General features: G+C 33.3%; 2 protein-coding genes across 3 annotated transcripts; both read right to left on the bottom strand.

Moving 5' to 3' along the window:
• Positions 1 to 4,222: 4,222 nt before the first annotated feature.
• Positions 4,223 to 8,543, bottom strand: LOC112529280 (probable protein phosphatase 2C 34). Its single transcript, XM_025140490.1, has 6 exons — positions 8,309 to 8,543; positions 6,822 to 7,069; positions 6,019 to 6,312; positions 5,494 to 5,611; positions 4,948 to 5,180; positions 4,223 to 4,680 (listed from the first exon to the last, which is right to left on the bottom strand). The coding sequence occupies exons 2-6, from the start codon at positions 7,062 to 7,064 to the stop codon at positions 4,471 to 4,473; spliced, it is 1,098 nt and encodes a 365-aa protein (XP_024996258.1). The 5' UTR covers positions 7,065 to 7,069; positions 8,309 to 8,543; the 3' UTR covers positions 4,223 to 4,470.
• Positions 8,544 to 14,832: 6,289 nt separating this feature from the next.
• Positions 14,833 to 17,552, bottom strand: LOC112529878 (CST complex subunit TEN1). 2 transcript variants are annotated; one of them, XM_025141304.1, is made up of 5 exons: positions 17,464 to 17,552; positions 17,356 to 17,404; positions 17,099 to 17,253; positions 15,573 to 15,723; positions 14,833 to 15,110 (listed from the first exon to the last, which is right to left on the bottom strand). In XM_025141304.1, the coding sequence occupies exons 3-5, from the start codon at positions 17,200 to 17,202 to the stop codon at positions 14,985 to 14,987; spliced, it is 381 nt and encodes a 126-aa protein (XP_024997072.1). In that variant the 5' UTR covers positions 17,203 to 17,253; positions 17,356 to 17,404; positions 17,464 to 17,552; the 3' UTR covers positions 14,833 to 14,984. The 2 variants fall into 2 exon arrangements, with proteins under 2 accessions (XP_024997072.1, XP_024997073.1); XM_025141305.1 differs by lacking the exon at positions 17,356 to 17,404.
• Between the last annotated feature and the right edge of the window lie 920 nt (positions 17,553 to 18,472).

Below are 18,472 nucleotides of genomic sequence, written 5' to 3'. Positions count from 1 at the left end.
TATATATATAGAGAGATGCATAACGTAAAAAAAGTGATATAAATATAAAGATAGAGTATTTACCGGTGTTTCCATAGCAGCGGCGGACGGTGGTGGATGGCGGCGGTAGACGGTGGTTGGTGGAGGAGGAGGGTGGTTGTTGGCGCCGGAAGGTGGTGAGGGGCGGCCGATGACGGTGGTCGGTGGCGGTGGATGGTGCCCGACGACGGCAGAACGGTGGTCGGTGGCGGCGGAAATTCTCTGATGTCGTTATACGGTAGTCTATGACTGTATGTCGAATAATGGCTACGATATTGGTCGGGATGGTCAAAGTTCGGTTTCTCGCTCGGTTTTTCCAGAGAAAACGGGCGGTGGAATGGTCGGTGGAGGGGATGAATGGTCTCCTACGTTCAATTTATATAAAACGTTAAGTAATAAAACAAAATCATCGTCAAATCAAATTCAAATCAACGTCAAATCGGCGTCATAGAGCTGTCATATCATCAAAAACCGTGAAATCAGATATAATGTCTGATTTTTTCTCCATAAATCAACTAAATATTTTTTTTTCGTAACCACAATTATCATCCGGTTATTTTATAACGAAAAACCGTGAAATTTAAAATTAAAAACAAAAAAATAGAGGTCAAATTTCGTCAATCAGATATTATATCTGATTTCCAAAACACAAAACAGAAAAAATTAATTTTTGCGTCTCCATAATTATAAAGATTTATTTTTAAATCTTTTCCTTATGAAATTTGGTTTTAAAAAAGTTAAAAAAATACAACTTCAATTTAAAAAAAAATTCATGGGTGAACAGTACGGATCGCCCCCGGGCGAGGTCAAACACGGTCAACGAGGTGAACAGTAATCTCGACTTTTGAGAAATTTTTTTTTATTATTACTTTTTTTAGGGGATCCGGATGGTTGTTTTGGCAAAACCTCTAAAATATGGTTATTTTGTGGCAAAGGATTGTGTAAAACAGTTATTTTTATAAATTTCCCTTTTATCAAATGGTAAACTCTCGTGATCAAACAAATATCTTGAACAGATGGGTTTATACACTGTTTAAAAGACTTTCAAATTTCCAACACATTAAAGATAATAAAACGAAAGTTATGTATGAAACACGTTTTTTTTTAAAGGCATGGTCTTTATCAATAATCAAAGAAAGACAAAGTCAAATTTATGATTTGTAAGAGAAAGAAAATGCCTCACGAATTAAAGAAAAACCCGTTTATTTGAAAAATCATGTTTGTATGGAACATTTTAAACGCCTGTATAAATACAGTTCTTACATCTTGTCTTCTCACTTCTGTAGCGTTTAAATGGTCTTTTTTAAAACAATTATGGATTTGTTAATTTCAGAAGTATGTAGAAAATTCTAGAGACAATTATCTCAGTGGTTTGCAATCTTAGTCATGAAATTAATAGACATAAAATGAGAGATTTATGGTGTGGATTTTGGTATTATTTTTGTACTGAGTGTAAAATGGTTGGTTTGTCCAACATATTTATACTATATTATAAATCATTTGACAAAAGCTTTTAAAAACCATTTTTTATGCATGAAGTACTGTTTATTGACGCATATTATTTAAAGTTCAAGATTACAAGTAAATTTTACATAAATACAACTTATTAAAGCTCTATGTTTGAATTCATGTAACTGACTGCGGATAAACATAATCAAATAGAAGATAAACATCTCATTTTGAAATATAAAAAATTTAAAATATAATTAGGATAATTATTGAGTTCTAACAGAATGCTTAATTATTATCTTTATAATAAAATATTATTAAACCTAAATTAAGTTACTTCGTTACGATAAATTAAATTATAATAAAAATTTTGAATTAAAAAAAATATACAAATAAAAACTTTTATATAGTTAATTTGATACTAATATTGATATATTTTTTACAAATTTTATATGATATTTTTAAATTTACGTTTTATTCAAAAATAAAAGCATTATCGTTTTCTTAAAACCACATAAAATCGTATTATGTCGACATAGATAAAAAATAAAAACGAAACATTAAAATCGAAATATGTCTTGATACATCGTACGAGTACCTTTCTAATATTAACTATAAGGAATTAATAAGAAAAGTTAATGCATGAATTATATGGAATGCATCAAATTCAATTGTTTTAATGCTCAAGGCCACACTTGTTGGTGCACGCCTGTTGACTTGTAACCAATCCACTCGGTCGTTACAATAGAGTGGTCCACATCGGATACCATATGCATTGCATGTATCATTGAAAAACCTAAGTACACGTTATATATATATATATATATATATATATTTTGTTCAAATAGAAACCAACCATATGGTACAAACTATATAAACCGATCTTGACCAATCACATTCTTTCTTCACTTTAGGTTCAAATCTAAATTATAAATTAATGATAAGGGTAATTTGGTAATTCAACCTCGGATTTAACTAGTGGTAAATATTTGATAAGTAAAGAAGCGATTCTAGCCCTTCATACGGTCAACATCGGATTTAACTAGTCTCTCTCTCTCTCTCTCTCTATATATATATATATATAGAGAGAGAGAGAGAGAGAGAGAGAGAGTCGAGTTGAAACGTGTACGGGAATAAGAGTAAGAATTTACCTATTCAGGGTTTTAGTTTTTATATTTTCTTTTAATGTATATTTAAGTCTTAGGTGTCGTACATAATTATAATTTATCCCACAATTTATATGTTTAGAAAAGTAAAAAAAAATCAAGCCTTACAAAATAACGCGTCGTAACGCACCATAACATGCCATGACACGCCATAAAGCGTTACAACAGAAGCCAAGCCTTAAAGTGGAGTTACGAGGGTTAACCTGACGGCGAAGCGAAGCCTTGGTGCCATAACGAGTTATTTAGAATCAAAGTGTCCATAATCGAGGCGAATGATTATGTGAGAACGAGAGTTAAAGTGGGAAGCGTAAGAAAGATTTTAGACCTTTGATCACCTTTAATCTCAAATCCACCATGAATCGCGTTTGATACAGGGATTGATCTGGTGTATTTCATCTCGATGCATCTCATCTTAATGTGCATTTAATGGTGGATATCCCTTCTTACGCTTCTCACATTAACCTTCATTCTCACCGAAACCCAACTCCCATAATTGAAATGACATATAACTTTAGACACATATAACTATTACAATTTTTAATTTCCTAAATGACAATTTTATTTTTATTTAGTTTTTCTCTATTCACAACTTTGAAATATTTATGCACTAATTAAAGGTACTTTTGAGCATCTAGTTATATGTATTTCAAACTGTACACTTATTTTAGGACAAACATAAATATAAATACGGGCACTTATTTTGTAATGGAGGGAGTAGTTTTTTAAGAAGTAAATTGCATTAAAATAGAAAATAATTTGTTTCAGTTCATATTTTGCGGAACCTGGTTTCAAAAGTTTTATTTTGACGAATGTATAACGTCTTCGATACAATTAATGGAACATATTAAAAAATGGAGATTTTGGACAATTTTTTCTGTTCCAAGAGATTCCACAAAACTTTTTTTCAAATGGAGAAAGTATGAAAGAGAGTGAAATTCTCCAAATTTAAAAAAATCAACAAAAAAATTACCATAAGAGGAACTTAATTTTTACTATATTCTCACCAGTAAAAATCTTGATGTCACTGTGTAAATTTTTTAATAATATAACTAATATTGTAATATCAAGAATGGAAATTTTGTTGGATTAAATGTAATTTTTTTTGGAGATTCTGATTTTTTACGGCTATTTGAAGAAATTTTATAAAATTTGTTGAAAATGCTCTTATAATTTTATAGAGACACATTATAAAAACCTTTTTGAAGTTATTTTATCAATATAAAAGCAAAAAAATACCTTCTATTTCAAATCAAATTGTAAACAAAACAAAAACTAATTAATTAAGGAGCTGTTTGACAGTTACTGAATGGTTTGGTACAGAATGATTAAGTGGTCAAAATGATTAATAAGCTTTCATAATATAGTGCAAAATGAAATATAATTGTTTAGTAATTATTTACAACAAAATTAGGACGCTGAAAGATTAAGGGAGGTCCAAGATACAAAATCATTCAGATGGTATTAGAACCATTAAGAGGCAAACTTTTTTTTTGCCGAACAAGATTCGTCTCTTAACGATTCAAAGACTACCTCTTAATGAAACTATTAAGAGATAAACAAACAAGACGAAAAACAATATTAACATTCCCAGCAACATATTTAGCTTCCCAAATTTGGATCCAATTATTGGCCATTAAGGTTATAAAGTTATACAAACAAAGATTCCCAAAAAGGAACACTTGAAAACGGTAAAAAGGTTCAAACTATTTAAACACTAATTTACACCATAAAAACGATAATAAGACATGCTTAGCGGGTTCCCGTGCCACCACAAAATTGTTCGGGGGCAGTATCAAATTTTTTTACGGTTTCTTAACGATGCCATCATTTTGTATGTTTATGTGTGACCGCTTGATAAGATTTCTGGATCTGCCACTGGATTGTGGAAGAACAGGCAGACAACTGAGATGTCATCCACTGCATAGCCCGGCCGTTTCAGTTTCCATTGACCGGCTGCGTAGTCAACGATCCTTTTTGCCGCTTCGTCCCTTTCCGTTGCTGATGAAACGATCTCGACCGCCTTTTCGTTTGAGACGACATCCCATACCTAATTATCAAACAAAGCCTAATGTCAGTTGTTTTTTAAGGTAACTGTAGGGGTTCGGGTTATCTTGCGTGCACCTCAACTAATTATATGAGGCCTAAAGATACCGGGAAAGTCCCTGGTGAACCTAAGGGGACTTGAACCGGCAACCTAAGAGGAGGAGCCCCAAGGCCCAACCTTTATTTGCCGATTGAGCTGGCTCTCAAGGTAGTTTCTAGCCCGTTGAAGAAACGAAAAGTGGAAAAATTAGCGGGATGATATAACACATACCCCATCGGTTGCCAAAATGACGAAGCGATCTCGTGTGGTTACGGTTCTTTGGATCACATCTGGCTCAGATATAAGACCGAAGTCTTTAACAAAAAAGTCACCAAAAGCCCGCGAAAGTGCGAGTCCTGGACCGTCCGGGGACTCCTCATGTGGAGCACGAATCCTCGACACTCCAGGTTCATCGTCTGCTTCACACACACTCCCTCCGGACTTATGTATCCTCTCGCTTTCCTCTGCATCATAGCAACACAAGAATCAAATATAGGTGGCAAATATGTATTTTACACAATCAAGCGCATACGGTCTTCACAGAAACCACCTCTCTACTCTACCTCTACCCCTGGATAGACGAAAGGTCTGCATATATCCTACCCTCTCTAGACCCTACACGGGATTTACTGGGTTCGTGTGATGTGGTTTACAATCAGGTGCATACAGTCTTCTGGGAACAACCTACCATCCCCAGAGACTACTTTTGTGCGAGATTTACTGGTTTTGTTTGGTTTTCAGTCGGATGCATATGAATATGTGAATGAGAGCGTTTACCAGGTAAATTTGGTTTAAAATCTACAGTCAGCTGAACGGCTACCAAGCTACCATCATCCGAACTGGTTCCAAGTACTGCCCGAGAGTCGCCAACATTTGCCAACACAATGAGTTCCCCCTGAGAATCATAATCATGAAAGAAGTTCATTCTCTTCATTTTCAAACCAACAAAATACAATTTGACTTTTAAGATCAAACCTATTATTTTGTTCGTAAAAACATAAACCAAACAAACTCAGTATATCCCAACTCAAGGGGTCCAAGGAGGGAAAGATGCCTCTACCCCCAAAGAGTAGGCCGGTTGCCTTTGTGAAGACCCCTTTTGATCATATGGATTTATATTACAGAATGCCTGTAAAGTCGTAGAATATTTCATGAAATATATATCCGAACCAATCATAAAGTTAGCGACATTGATGTTGAATGAGAAAGTTTGAGTCTTTATATGAAGATCAAGAGGCTAAATTTGACAAGATACTTACTAAATATCAAGAAGAAATGTGTTATGATAAGTTTTGTGTGTACCTCTCGGATTATGGTCAAAGCAGCTGTACCACTGTAAAATGAATCAATCACAGGATGAAGCTCAAGATCAGTATCAACAGTCGAGCAAGCCCTTTTGAACGATTTCTTCCACATACCAAATTGATTAAGATTCGCATTCTTCAACCCGGCTGAACATTGAGCAGAAGCTTCTTGCCAGTAGTGAAGCAAAAAAGCCGGCATTACCTTCTTCACTCTTTTTGAGACCAGGTGACCCCATGGACCATGCCCATCAAAAACTCCACAGAACATAACGTCTTCCTTCCCTCCGAATGCCTGCCAATAGATCAAGTTCTTCGGAATTAGTACATGGAGTTCGTAATGTTTATATGTGGCACTAAAAAAATCGGTTTTATGACATGTCAAATATGTCTACATGTCATAATAGACTGCTTTATGGACCAAACAATTGTGTGTCATAAGTAAAAGTGTCATAATAAGTTAATAGGACGCTTTTGGATTTTCTAACAAGTTTTTTAGAAAAACATTTATATAACATGTCATACTGAACACATCTTTTTATACGACATTTGTATTATAAAACACTTTTTCAAATGATATCATATAAAGAGACGAATATGATGTTTTATGAAAAAATGTCCTAAAAACTTGTTAGGTACTCCAAAAACGTCTTATAAACTTATTTTAACATCTTAACATATGACACACAAGTATCTCGTCCTACAAGTGAAAGCCTATTAGGACATTTAGACATATTTGACTACGTGCAAAGCCAATTATGTTGTAGTATGTTCATATGAAAAGAGAAAAGCTTAGCAATTTACCTCCCATACAATGAAGCAATCTTGATTTATTCCTTTATTCCCTCCCCTAGAATAAGCCGATACGTAATTACTAGACCATTTGGCACTAACATTACCGGGAGAAGTCAATAATAAGCCATTTTTCCTTGCTTCCTTGGCCAAAACAATTGTAGCTTCTCTTCCAAGATTGATCCTTCGCTTCTTGCCATTTTTTGTTGTAATATTTTTCGTCAATCCGTTTAAGAAAGACGAAAACTGCACCATTATTTCTACAATTCAATTGACGCACACAAAGTTATTCTATTGAACGAAGGAAACAACCTCGCTTTATGTTCTTCTGTTCTTTTCACGGTATCGAAGTAAAAACATTGAGATAATGTCTGCATAATACTAAATATCCACCAATTCAAGTAACAAACACTTTTTCCCGCTCTATGGTCTAAACCAAACCAAACCAAACTATCCAATAAATCCCACGTAGAGTGTGGCCGGGGAGGGTAAGATGTACACAGATCTTTACCTCTACCTTAAGGAGTGGGGAGATTGATTCCCCTCTATCATCTGATGGCCCGAACCCATATCTATAACTCAATTAATAGGTATAAAATATAATTTTCAAAATAAAAAGGGTATGAAATTAACCACAAATATATTGAAAAGAATTGGTGATAAATAATTGAGAAAACCCGTGCTCAACTTTTCATTTGGAACTAAGGATGATGTCAAACACGTCTCTCTCTTGCTTTTATACCACAATTATTGAAAAGAACAAAATAGCAGGTAAAGATTGTTATATATATCCTATGGTTCATATTCATCTTGGACCTAATCGACCAACTGCATGGACCAATAAACGACCAGACTCCATAACACAATCTAGAGCTTTCTAAACATGCAAAATCCAATTGGGTAACAATCTATGATTCTTCATCTCCCTAAAAAGTAGCATCAAATCTTTATATGAAATGATACTCATGTGAGACCATTGACCAGCTAAGGAAATCGTAACATATTCAAGGATATTCTTCCAAAATGGAAACCTTTTGAGGATTATCTCGACAGTTAACAGAGGAATTTTGGCCAGAGCTTGATTAATTTTCTGAAAATTATCATATGCAATTATACATAAAGAGAATCCCAGAGATTCTGTGGGTTTGAGTTTTGATCATCCATTGGTCGATCCAAATTATTTGATTTCATGATTAAACTTCAAGCATTAATTAGAAGGCATCGATATCTAGTCAGGATGAATCTCAAAAATTAGGTTCAATTTTGGCAATGATCCATTTTACAGATCCACACAGATTCTTTTGATCCAGGATCAATAAAAATTCATAGTAAACTCATTACTAGCCTGAAAAGTGAAAACCACTGTGGTTTTGGTAAATCACACGATCAAGAGATATGAACATCAAACAGTACCAATTACCAAACCAACAAACAATAATCTTAATCCAGAACACACACCATAAATTAAGCTTCATAAACAAACAATAATCTTAACAAACCTTGTCTTTTAGCCAGCTTTCCTTCAACAAAAGATCTTCAATGGCGGATAAGAGTTACAGCAGCCGATAAGTTGATCGGAAAACCACAAATACCGGCAGAATCCCCGGAAGAACAAGCAGTGTACGGCGATGATTCAGATAACTTCCACTCCATCGATTTGTAAATGAAGCTGAGTTGGAAGTTTACACAAACGGATTGTGTGCATATCAAAACTCCAGAAAGCTTTTTTGTATTGATGATGAAATTGAAAGGGTGGATGGGTATATATGAAGGTTACCGGGCCCCACCCGTATATCATGCACTCTGGTTTATTGGATAACTGCCTTCTTAGGACAAGCATTATTTACACTAAACTCCTTTGGGTTTATCATCATGTTTATTTTTAACCCCTTTGGTTTTCTCAAAATGCAATCTTACCCCAAAACTTTATTGCACCTCGTAAAAATCTAATCGACATATGATTTACTGTTTTTCACTCGTGCATGCACGCATACAGACACACACACATATATATATATATATATATAAATGAAATTAATTAATAAAACAAAACATTAATCTGTATTTAGTAATTAATTAAAAAAAAGTCTTTCAATACAAAGAATTTTTAAATTAAAACATGAAAACCATAAGATTTAATATTTTTGTATCATGTGCTATTTTATATAATTTTTTTTGTTTTATTGCTAAAATTTAATGCAATGATTAATATATATTTGTTTCATTTGTATGCGGTTCACAATGTGAACCTTTTTGTTGTATTTGTAAAACATAAAATACAGATAAAAAGTTTCATATTATGAATCGAATACATACGAAACAAACACGTTGTGAAACAAATATACGTTAATTACTATATTAAATATTATACTTAGATGAAAAACATAACGTAAAACAAAAGTTTGGTGGATCTCACAAAATTTAAAGTTCAAATGATTAAACCCTATTTAGGATAACCTAAATGGAAAAATACTTTATTTTGTAGATACGAGCCAACTCGCGAGATACTCGAGATCGACTCGGTCAACACTCGACTCGAATTGACATATTAATGAGTTGAGTCAATCTACCCAATACTCGACTCGAAAAGCTCGCGAGATACTCGGTTATTTCATATATAATTAGTTTTAAAATATAATCAGTTTTTATGATAAAATATAAATAATAAAAATGTCTTATATTTTTTTATATTTAAACAAAATTATGCATTTTTTAATTATCAAAATTAATCAATTATCTTTTTATTAAAATCAAAATTAAAAAAAGACAGAAAAATTATAAAAAAGGTTAGTGAAATTGTCCCACATTGAAAGAAATATGTTATAAAAAGATAGAGAAGTGAATGAAATTTTTTAACTTTGTATTTTTGATGATGACGTTTGAAGTTGATCTTTTTAAAAAATAAGAGAACACCTTTAAATTTTAAAATATATAATAGAAAGACCTTAAAATTTTCATAAATTTCAATTAGTGAGCTTGGTTCGAGTTTGATTCAAGTTCGAGTTTGATTGGAGTTGCAGTTTGAGCTTGTTTCGAACTTAGTTCGAACTTGAAAAATAATTATCGAGTTCGAGTCGAGCTTTGATTTTTACTACTCGCGAGTTCTCGAGTCGAGTTCGAGCTTAGAAATTGGGTTTCGAGTTTGAGGCGAGTGTATTGATACTCGAGCTCAACTCGCATCATTTACACCCCTACTTTAGTCAAGTGGTATGTGAGTCTTTGACATTCTAAAAAATCAAGGATCTGTTAAAAATAAGACTGTACGTGAATTTATTTATTTTATTTACCGTATATAAATTATATATTTAAAAAAAAAATTGGAATTTAAAGTTATGTTTATATCGAAAAATATTAATTTAAATAACAATAAAAGATGACGTGGAGGGTAGTTTTCAGACTTTTTGATTCCGAAACAATATCAACCACGCAATTTATTGTTATTATTAGATTTATATGTCCAAAGTAAGTCGGTGATAAAAAAATATAAACCAAATAAATAATTAATTAAATAAATCTAATGGCTCAAAATCAATGGTGGCATAATTACGATTACTTAATTAATCCCCATATGATGATTAATAATTAAATAAAAATCCATGATTAATTAATCATTGAAATTATTATTTTATTTATTTAAAAAAATGTCGATATTTTGTTCGCCTACTATTTTCGTTGTCTACGATCGGGATGTTATTATTATATTCAAATTCAACATCTTTATAATATTATTTTATACGATATGATTAAGAAAGTAAAAAAGGGTTTGATCATGATAGAATTATATATATATATATATATATATATGTGTGTGTGTGTGTGTGTGAGAGAGAGATTAGAAAAACGAATTAGGTATGTTATTATTTAAATATGGTGACGGGGTACATTGAAATTATAAAAGTAAGACGAGGGTTTTAATTTGTTTTATATGATCGTCGTATTTGATTTTTGGTTGATTAAATTTATGTGAACAAAGTGTATCAACATATGCTTTAAAACCGTTAAAAATTGCATATTAAGCAGTCAAACGTGAGAAGTTTCACTTCATAAAAGTAACGGCGACGAAGTCTTAATTTCTTTAAAGAAATTGTAATTGTGGAATCTGGCATTTGAATCTGTGGATTGACAAATGGTGTTGATGAATATAATATTATTGTTAATATCAGTAATTGACTGTGTTTTTTTTTCTATTAAAAAGTTAGACAAGCTGATGTCTGTAGAGGTTGAGTGAAGAAGTTGAACATGACGTTTTGAGTTGAGCAACTGATCGACGAAAATAAATAAGCAAGTGGTTTAGGCTTTGAAGTGGTTGTGCCATCTAGTAAAAATTGAAGTTTTTTTTTTTTAAGTATATAATATTTATATACGGTAAATAGAACAAATAAACTCATATACCCTCATCATATTTAATAAGGTTTGAACCTCTGACCTTCTAAGAAATCAAAGACTCACGTACCGTTAGGTCAAGGGCCATTTGATAATAAAAGGTGAAGTTGAAGGGTTGTTTGATATTAAACACATGAAGTGGTGGTCACTATTTCATTTAGCATACATGAATTGGTTTAAATGAAGTTATCAGAGTATGTTATCTTAGAGGGTGTTTATCCAAATGTTTTAAGTGCTTATCAGTAGAAATCAATATTATAATTTATTTTTATCGGATAAGATTGTAGTATATCAAAATGGTATCTTATGCAACAATTTACCCAGTAAGCGCTTACCCGGGTAAGAGTCGTCATCCTCACTTACCAGGTAAGACTCTCCATCATAATGATCGCTCTTACCAAGTAAGATTCTTGGCCCTTGCTATATTAATCCGGTGAGGAAAATTGCCCGATAAGCACTTACCGGGTAAGCGTTTAGTAAACGGTCCCTTAGTCAAAATTATGTTTTAGCAAACTTTGAAGTAGATATGCAGGTTGGTATGTTTTGGATGGCTAAGGTGGTGTTTGTTTTGTAAGATGTGCTGAAATCTGAAGTCTTATTTCACTTCTGATTGATAAGAGGTGGTACTGAAATCTAAAATATGATTTAATAGGACTGTTTGTTTTTGTAAACTGAAAAATGTCTGAATTTGTTTAAATTGTCTATTTTGCACATTAGAAAATGATAATGTTGAATTTATAGATATATTTATACAATTTCACATATTTATTCATCATCATTACGAAATTTGCATCTAAAATATATAATTAGCAATCGTTTAAATGAAAATATACCTTTAACGGTATTTAACGCATTTAAATCCTATTAAAATACATCAACTGAGAGAGGTGATGATCGATTGAGAGAAATGACTAATTAAGGTTAATCAATTAAGAAACGTCGTTGTTGAGGGTTTGGAGAATAATAATAGGCAAATAAGAAGTTGGTTTACCACTTACCAGGTAAGAGGACAATAAGACATAAAATTCTTCTAAAAAATTGAAAAAAAAAAACAAACAGTCTAAATAGCCCTACCTCTTAACAAATCAGACATAAGAAGCTAATAAGAACTCTTTTCAAAAAGCAAACACCGCCTATGTATGGTTATGTGTGCACATTGGTTGATGACAGGTGATTAGAGCTAACCTATAAGTTCATGCCCTCACATAACCAACTTAGTCAAGTGAGCCCACCTGAACTCGCACAAATGTAAGCGAGACGAATGTAAGCTCGAGGTCACGTTGACCCATGTTAATTAAACATGATACGTTCGGTGTAAGACACTAAGGGGCTGTTTGGCAGTTGTTGAATGGTTTTGTACAAAATGGTTAAGTATTTAGATGTATGTATGGTATGTATATGTCGTGTGCAAGCTAAAACCATATACCCTTTTGAAGTTTTAAGTGTCATAGTGTATTACATGTTTCATGAAAATGCGTTATGCGTGAAGAATATATTTCAGCTATATGTGTGAGGTCATGTACCAGGACACTGACAATGACACAACGAGATACCGTGATTGATGCATGATAGTCAGTGCACGTGTCATAAGGTGTTCTTCATACACTAGACTTATACACGTTAGTCAAGACAGGTGTCTAAGGGTGCCTTTGAGTTTGACTGGTGCAGAAGATTTGACATGTTGCTTATGTTAACGGTTGGTTTGTAAATTGACATGTCTAAGAATAAAATTTCATATATTAAGATAGCTGTTGTTACTTACCTGAAACCATAAACTTACTGAACGCTAAATTGATTAATAGTGTGTATGTACGCACGCACGAGAGGAAGAGACCAGGTTGAGTGTGACAAAGGCAATAGCAGTAAGGATTCATGATAGAAATTATTAACGCTGGATTATGTTGAAAATTGCTATGTAATTCATCTGGTCAAATTTGAGCGCGTTACGTATATTAAAGGGTTTTATGGTATTTAGATCTTCTATTGGTAGGGGACAAGATGTTTACGATGATTTTAAGTCATGATATGCTATCATGGCACCATGGAAAATGGGGTGTGACACGTTAGCTGTCATTGTAGTTGTTTAAGGCGAGCCGCCTTCATGACGTGCTCGCCAATGCACGTTATTTTGAATTTTCTTAACTTCAAGTTTTATAGTTAGTGTATTTTATATATTAAAATATTATTTTTCTTATCTATTTATATTGTTCAATATAGAAATATATATATATATATATATATATATATATATATATACACACACACACAACTTAGTCATGTATTAGGGAGTGTTTGTATCAGTGGCAAATTCAAGAAATTAATGGGACGGGGGCACGTTGGATGGGACTTGGGAGGAGGGAAGCATATGGCCATATGGAACTGGGGGAAAAGCATGTAAGACAAGAGTGAAAGTAGAAAATTTAAGCTAGTCAACAAAGGTTTTTGGTTTTTGACTGGGGCCTTTCCACCCTCAATGCTTAAAGGTTGGATCCGCCCCCAGTTTGTGCCCTTGCTCAATAGTCCCGATGGGAAAAAATTAGGGGTCTTAATTCTTAAAGATGCTCCCGCTTTAATTTGATGTTTGCTTCCATAAATTAACAAAAAGTGGTTGCAAGTCTTGATAAATGTCATTGCATGTGATATTATAAGTTGTAAGGTACCGTTTACCAAACGCTTACCTAGGTAAGTGCCTACCAAGTTACTTTACTTTACTGGATGAATATGGCAAGAACTAAGAATCTTACCCGATAAGAGCGAAGACAAGAATCTCGAGTCTTACCCAGTAAGTGAAGACGATGACTCTTATCATGGTTAGTGCTTACCAAGCTAATTGTTGCATACGATGCGTTTTAGTGAATAAAATCTTGCCCGATAAGTAAACGATAGTGTTGAATTTTACCGGTAAGTGCTCAATGGCCCCTAAGTTCGAATAGGTTTGGTTCTTCTTTTTTTAAGTTTTTGGTAACAACACCAAAAAGGGAAAATAAGAACGAAAAACCACTTGACCGTGGCGAAAACCCAATTATATGTAATTTTTATTAAATTGTATTTTTTATATGTAATTTTTATTAAATCATATTTTTTATAATTAATATTTTATTTATTTTTACGATTTATGGTATTTTAAATTACGACGAAGAGTCAAAGTGAGAAATATAAGAAGAGATTTGGACAAATGATCACTTTTAATCTCAAACCAACCTCTAAATTGAGCTTTAGAAGGGAATTGATTTGGTGTATCGAAAGCTGGAGATCCCTTCTTTCGATAGAGATCCCTTCTTACCCTTCTCACCGTAACTTTCATTCTCATCGGCACCCAACACTTTTGATTATCTCGATTTTTTTTCTAGATGCACCTCTATACACACACACACCCCGTAATAATTGAACACCTACATCATGGTTAGATGAGTATCGATACAGAAATATCAACGACTTTTGAATCCAGTATTTATACACGAATTGAAATATAATCCAAAATAATAAAATCAAATATTAATATAACAAAATTTCTAAATTTTGATGATGAATGTGGACCACGTAACTTAATTAGTAATGAAATTAGACATTATGATTAATGTCAACGAATAAGATGGCTGAAGCAATATCATATCCCTATGGAATATATATATATATATATATATATATATATATATATATTCATCCAAACATGTTCATCGTAGATCGGTCATTGAAAGATTGCATATACAAGCTTATTGGCGCACACATGTCGACTCTATCCAAAGAAAACACTTACTGGCCAAACCATGGTTGGGTGTTCTCAAGTTTTGCTTATTGTAGCTGCTCCAAATGGCTGATTTGATCAGATTGAAATTGTCTTACGAGCTTCAAAGACTGGTGGTACAGATTAAGATCAATCCCATCTACATTTCTACCCACTCTCGCTTTCAGTATCCCCTGAATATAAAACTTATAATTAAAACGTAGCTTCTGAAATTGTACCCACAAACACATCACCAAAAAAACCAAACAAACCCAGTATATCTCATCTGGAGGGGGTTAAAGATTTAGGCAGACCTTAGCTCTGTACCAACAAACACATCAAAACTGTAAATTGACGTCATTATTCTAGGGTATCAAGCAAAGTTGCACAAACCCATTCCGTGTGATTTCACCCACGGGTCACTAACTTATGTATTCAGGAAACTCTATGGACAAATGAACCAATTTGGACCATAAGCACCCGATTGTTATTATCATGAAACAACACACAAAAGAACAGTTTTTATTCGACATACCTAAACATGCACTAACTTTAGGATTAATGGGGGATTAAGGGGGCAACTCGCAGACTGTATGATTAAATTCTAAATAGATGGCTAATTTAGACTTTGCCAGAAAGATAATAAGCTTATGTACCTCATTACTTGGCTGAATGGAAAGTTCTCCAATGAATTGGTAGATGGAGCCCATTCGAAGATTAAGTCTTAAGTGCTGAGTGTCGACTGCCAGCGTGGCACCTCCATCAGCAATAACAGCAATGGCCGTCTCTACATTATACTCTTGTAACCTAAATCACGTAAGAATATAGAATTAGTCTTTTTCTACTTCGAGCTTTAGATGCCCATGCCCTTAGTGGGAAAGATTATACTGTATGTTTGGAAGAGGTGTTTACAAAGATACGTATTAATCAATAAGGCACGACCTATGTAAACAGAAAAGTAAAGGGGCTGTTGAACCACGTTACTTTTTCATGAGAAAGCATACAAGGACAGCAACTCTCAGGTTCTTTCAGATTCATCTTTTGTACCAAGAACCGAGGGTTGGGATCATGTGAGAACAAATGAGTTCGGTGAGAACATTGAAATTACTTGTATGCCTTTGGATGAGCTTTTCTATTTGATGGCTCACAAAAAACACAGACCTTCTACTTTCACCCTCAATCACCTTCACCTACTTTTTATATACCTTCCTAAACATGCATGAATTTGCTATAAATTTAGTCATGGTTATACAAGTAGGTAATAGTATGCGGAGGTAAATGAAGGTGTGTAAATGCAGGTGGATGAAGGTTGATGATGGTCGATGAAGCCATAAAGGTCCAGTATTCCTCACCAAAAAAGTTGTTCTCACCGAATCCCAACCTACCAAAAACAATCTACAAGAGTGTCCGGTGTCGAGTCCCTAGAGTGGCAGAACTTGGCTCTGATAACATGTGACGATATATGGAAACCTCATATTTACTCTCCAAAAGAGCCTTCAAGGAGAAAAGGGAGGTTTCAACATATATACAGGAGAAATGGTCCAAGTCTAGCCGACGTGGGACTCCACAAACATTACTGTAACTTAGTTTAGACACAATGTGGAAAGACTGAATGATTAAAAATGAGTCCTTTCACAGTTATTCTATGGTTCAACTTAAATGAACAACTAAACTCATAAGCTCGTAATATTAAATGTTAACGTGTAACCCATTGAAATCCTTGCTACCCACATAATGCATTTTGTTGGTAAGAGTAAAGAAGCATTATGAAGTTCGATTATCTACATTTAGGGGCCGTTTACTAAACACTTATTTGGTAGTGCTTACCGGATAAATTTCCTTATTGAATAAACATGAGAAGGGCCAAGAATCTTATCGGGGTTTTAGCAATAAAAAGGATGGAGAGTCTTACCCGGTATGTAAGGATGACGACTCTCAGTCAGGTAAGCACTTACCCAATAACTTGTTGCATTCAATATGTTTTAATGTACTAAAATCTTACACATCAAAATAATTATAGTGTTGACTTCTATCGATAACCACTTGCCGGGTAAGCATTTGAGTAAACGGCCCCTTAATATAAAACCTGTTTGGGATAATTGCATTATGTGAATGCAATATTAAAGATGCATATCAGTTGAAAGACCAGATGAATCCATTGAAATCAAAAGATTTCACTCACTTTCCAGTAACCCGAAGGGATGCCCCCTGCTTGAAGTGTAGTGAAGAAGAGTTGAGTTCTTGTAGAATAACCAATGCACCAGAAGGTATAGCAGTTGAAGCCATTGAATCACCACAATTCACACACACACACAAAAGTACAGTATTTCAAGTATCCTGCAATAGAGAAATTTGAGCAATCATTACCCTCGTGTTTCAACATTGCTTGTTTCTATATTAAAAGATAAGCAAAACAACAGCAGAAACTCCACAATTCTCCTTGGCTGCTATCGGTTAACACTGATGCGATTTATAGCAGGTGGATGAGCTAATTGTGGAGATTTCAACGATTAACTGGTCATGAGTTATGGTGATGGTGGTCTTTACCTGAAAATGGTTCGTTGCCGTCGATTTCGAGATGAACACTCTTTTGTTGCAGGTTCCTTCCGTTCAAAGAGAGAATGGAATCGAGAAAATTCATTTCCCCATTTTGGTTCGGAATGGATGATTACCGAGTATTGGGTGTCTATTAAATTACGAAATTCGTCCCTAAAGTTGCTCCAAATAATGATTTTAGTCCCTGTAGTTTAGAAATTATAATTTTGGTCCTTATAGTTACATAATTAATTGAAATCTTTGACATACAAATTCATGATTACCCAATATAAACGGATTTATATATGATTTTGACATTTTGTTTTGGATTTTCAGTAGTATTGGTTTCGATGATGAGAATCTTTTGTTTCGTTATGTTATTATTGGTGACGATGACGAGTGATGGTTAGTTAGTTTGTGGTGGTGATTGGGATCATCCTTGACAACTACGAACACAGTCTTTTATCTGTGTATATGTAAAAAAAAAGACATTTATCATCGTGTTTACAAGTGTAGGATGAAAAATGATAAGAGAAAGAAAAGGGTGGTTTCTGACTAAGGTTTAAGTGCTCGTTTGGTTTGATGGAATAATTTTGAGAAATTTGGATTTTATGAAAGGATTTGGTAAAAAGTGCAAGTTTTAAAAATAATTAGCATTATTTAATAACTAGAACTGTACTCGTGCAATGTATCGAAACACATCTTGATTTCAGTGTTTTGTTTTATTCTTTTTTTATGTCAATATAATACGGTTTTATGTGGTTTTAAAAAAGCAATAATGTTTTTATTTTTAAATAAAATATAAACTTGAAAATATCATAAAATTTTGAAAAAAAATATCGATATCAGTATCAAATTAATTTTTTTTAAATTCTTATGTTTTGGTGTAATTTTCTTAATTCAATTTTTTAATTATAATTTAATTTAGATTTACTAACAAATAAATTTAATTTAGTTTAATAATATAATTTTTTTGAGGATAATAACTAAATATTCTATTAGAACTCAATGATTATCCTAA

The sequence above is a fragment of the Cynara cardunculus genome (genome assembly GCF_001531365.2).
Source record: "Cynara cardunculus var. scolymus isolate 2C chromosome LG 16, CcrdV1, whole genome shotgun sequence".
In the NCBI taxonomy this organism is placed as follows: domain Eukaryota; kingdom Viridiplantae; phylum Streptophyta; class Magnoliopsida; order Asterales; family Asteraceae; genus Cynara; species Cynara cardunculus.
Note: the sequence above shows the minus strand (reverse complement) of the source record. Positions and strands in the feature narration are given on the sequence as shown.

Bases quoted from the DNA above. Each gene is read 5' to 3' on its own strand.
- LOC112529280 (XM_025140490.1), bottom strand. From the start codon at position 7,064: ATGGTGCAGTTTTCGTCTTTCTTAAACGGATTGACGAAAAATATTACA. The intron at 6,313-6,821 runs GTAAATTGCTAA...ATCTATTGGCAG, and splicing joins ATTGCTTCATTGTATGGGAG to GCATTCGGAGGGAAGGAAGA. The intron at 5,181-5,493 runs GTAAACGCTCTC...GCTATGATGCAG, and splicing joins TTTTAAACCAAATTTACCTG to AGGAAAGCGAGAGGATACAT.
- LOC112529878 (XM_025141304.1), bottom strand. From the start codon at position 17,202: ATGGCTTCAACTGCTATACCTTCTGGTGCATTGGTTATTCTACAAGAA. The intron at 15,724-17,098 runs GTGAGTGAAATC...TACGTGATTTAG, and splicing joins TCCCTTCGGGTTACTGGAAA to GTTACAAGAGTATAATGTAG. The intron at 15,111-15,572 runs GTACATAAGCTT...TTTTATATTCAG, and splicing joins CCATTCAGCCAAGTAATGAG to GGGATACTGAAAGCGAGAGT.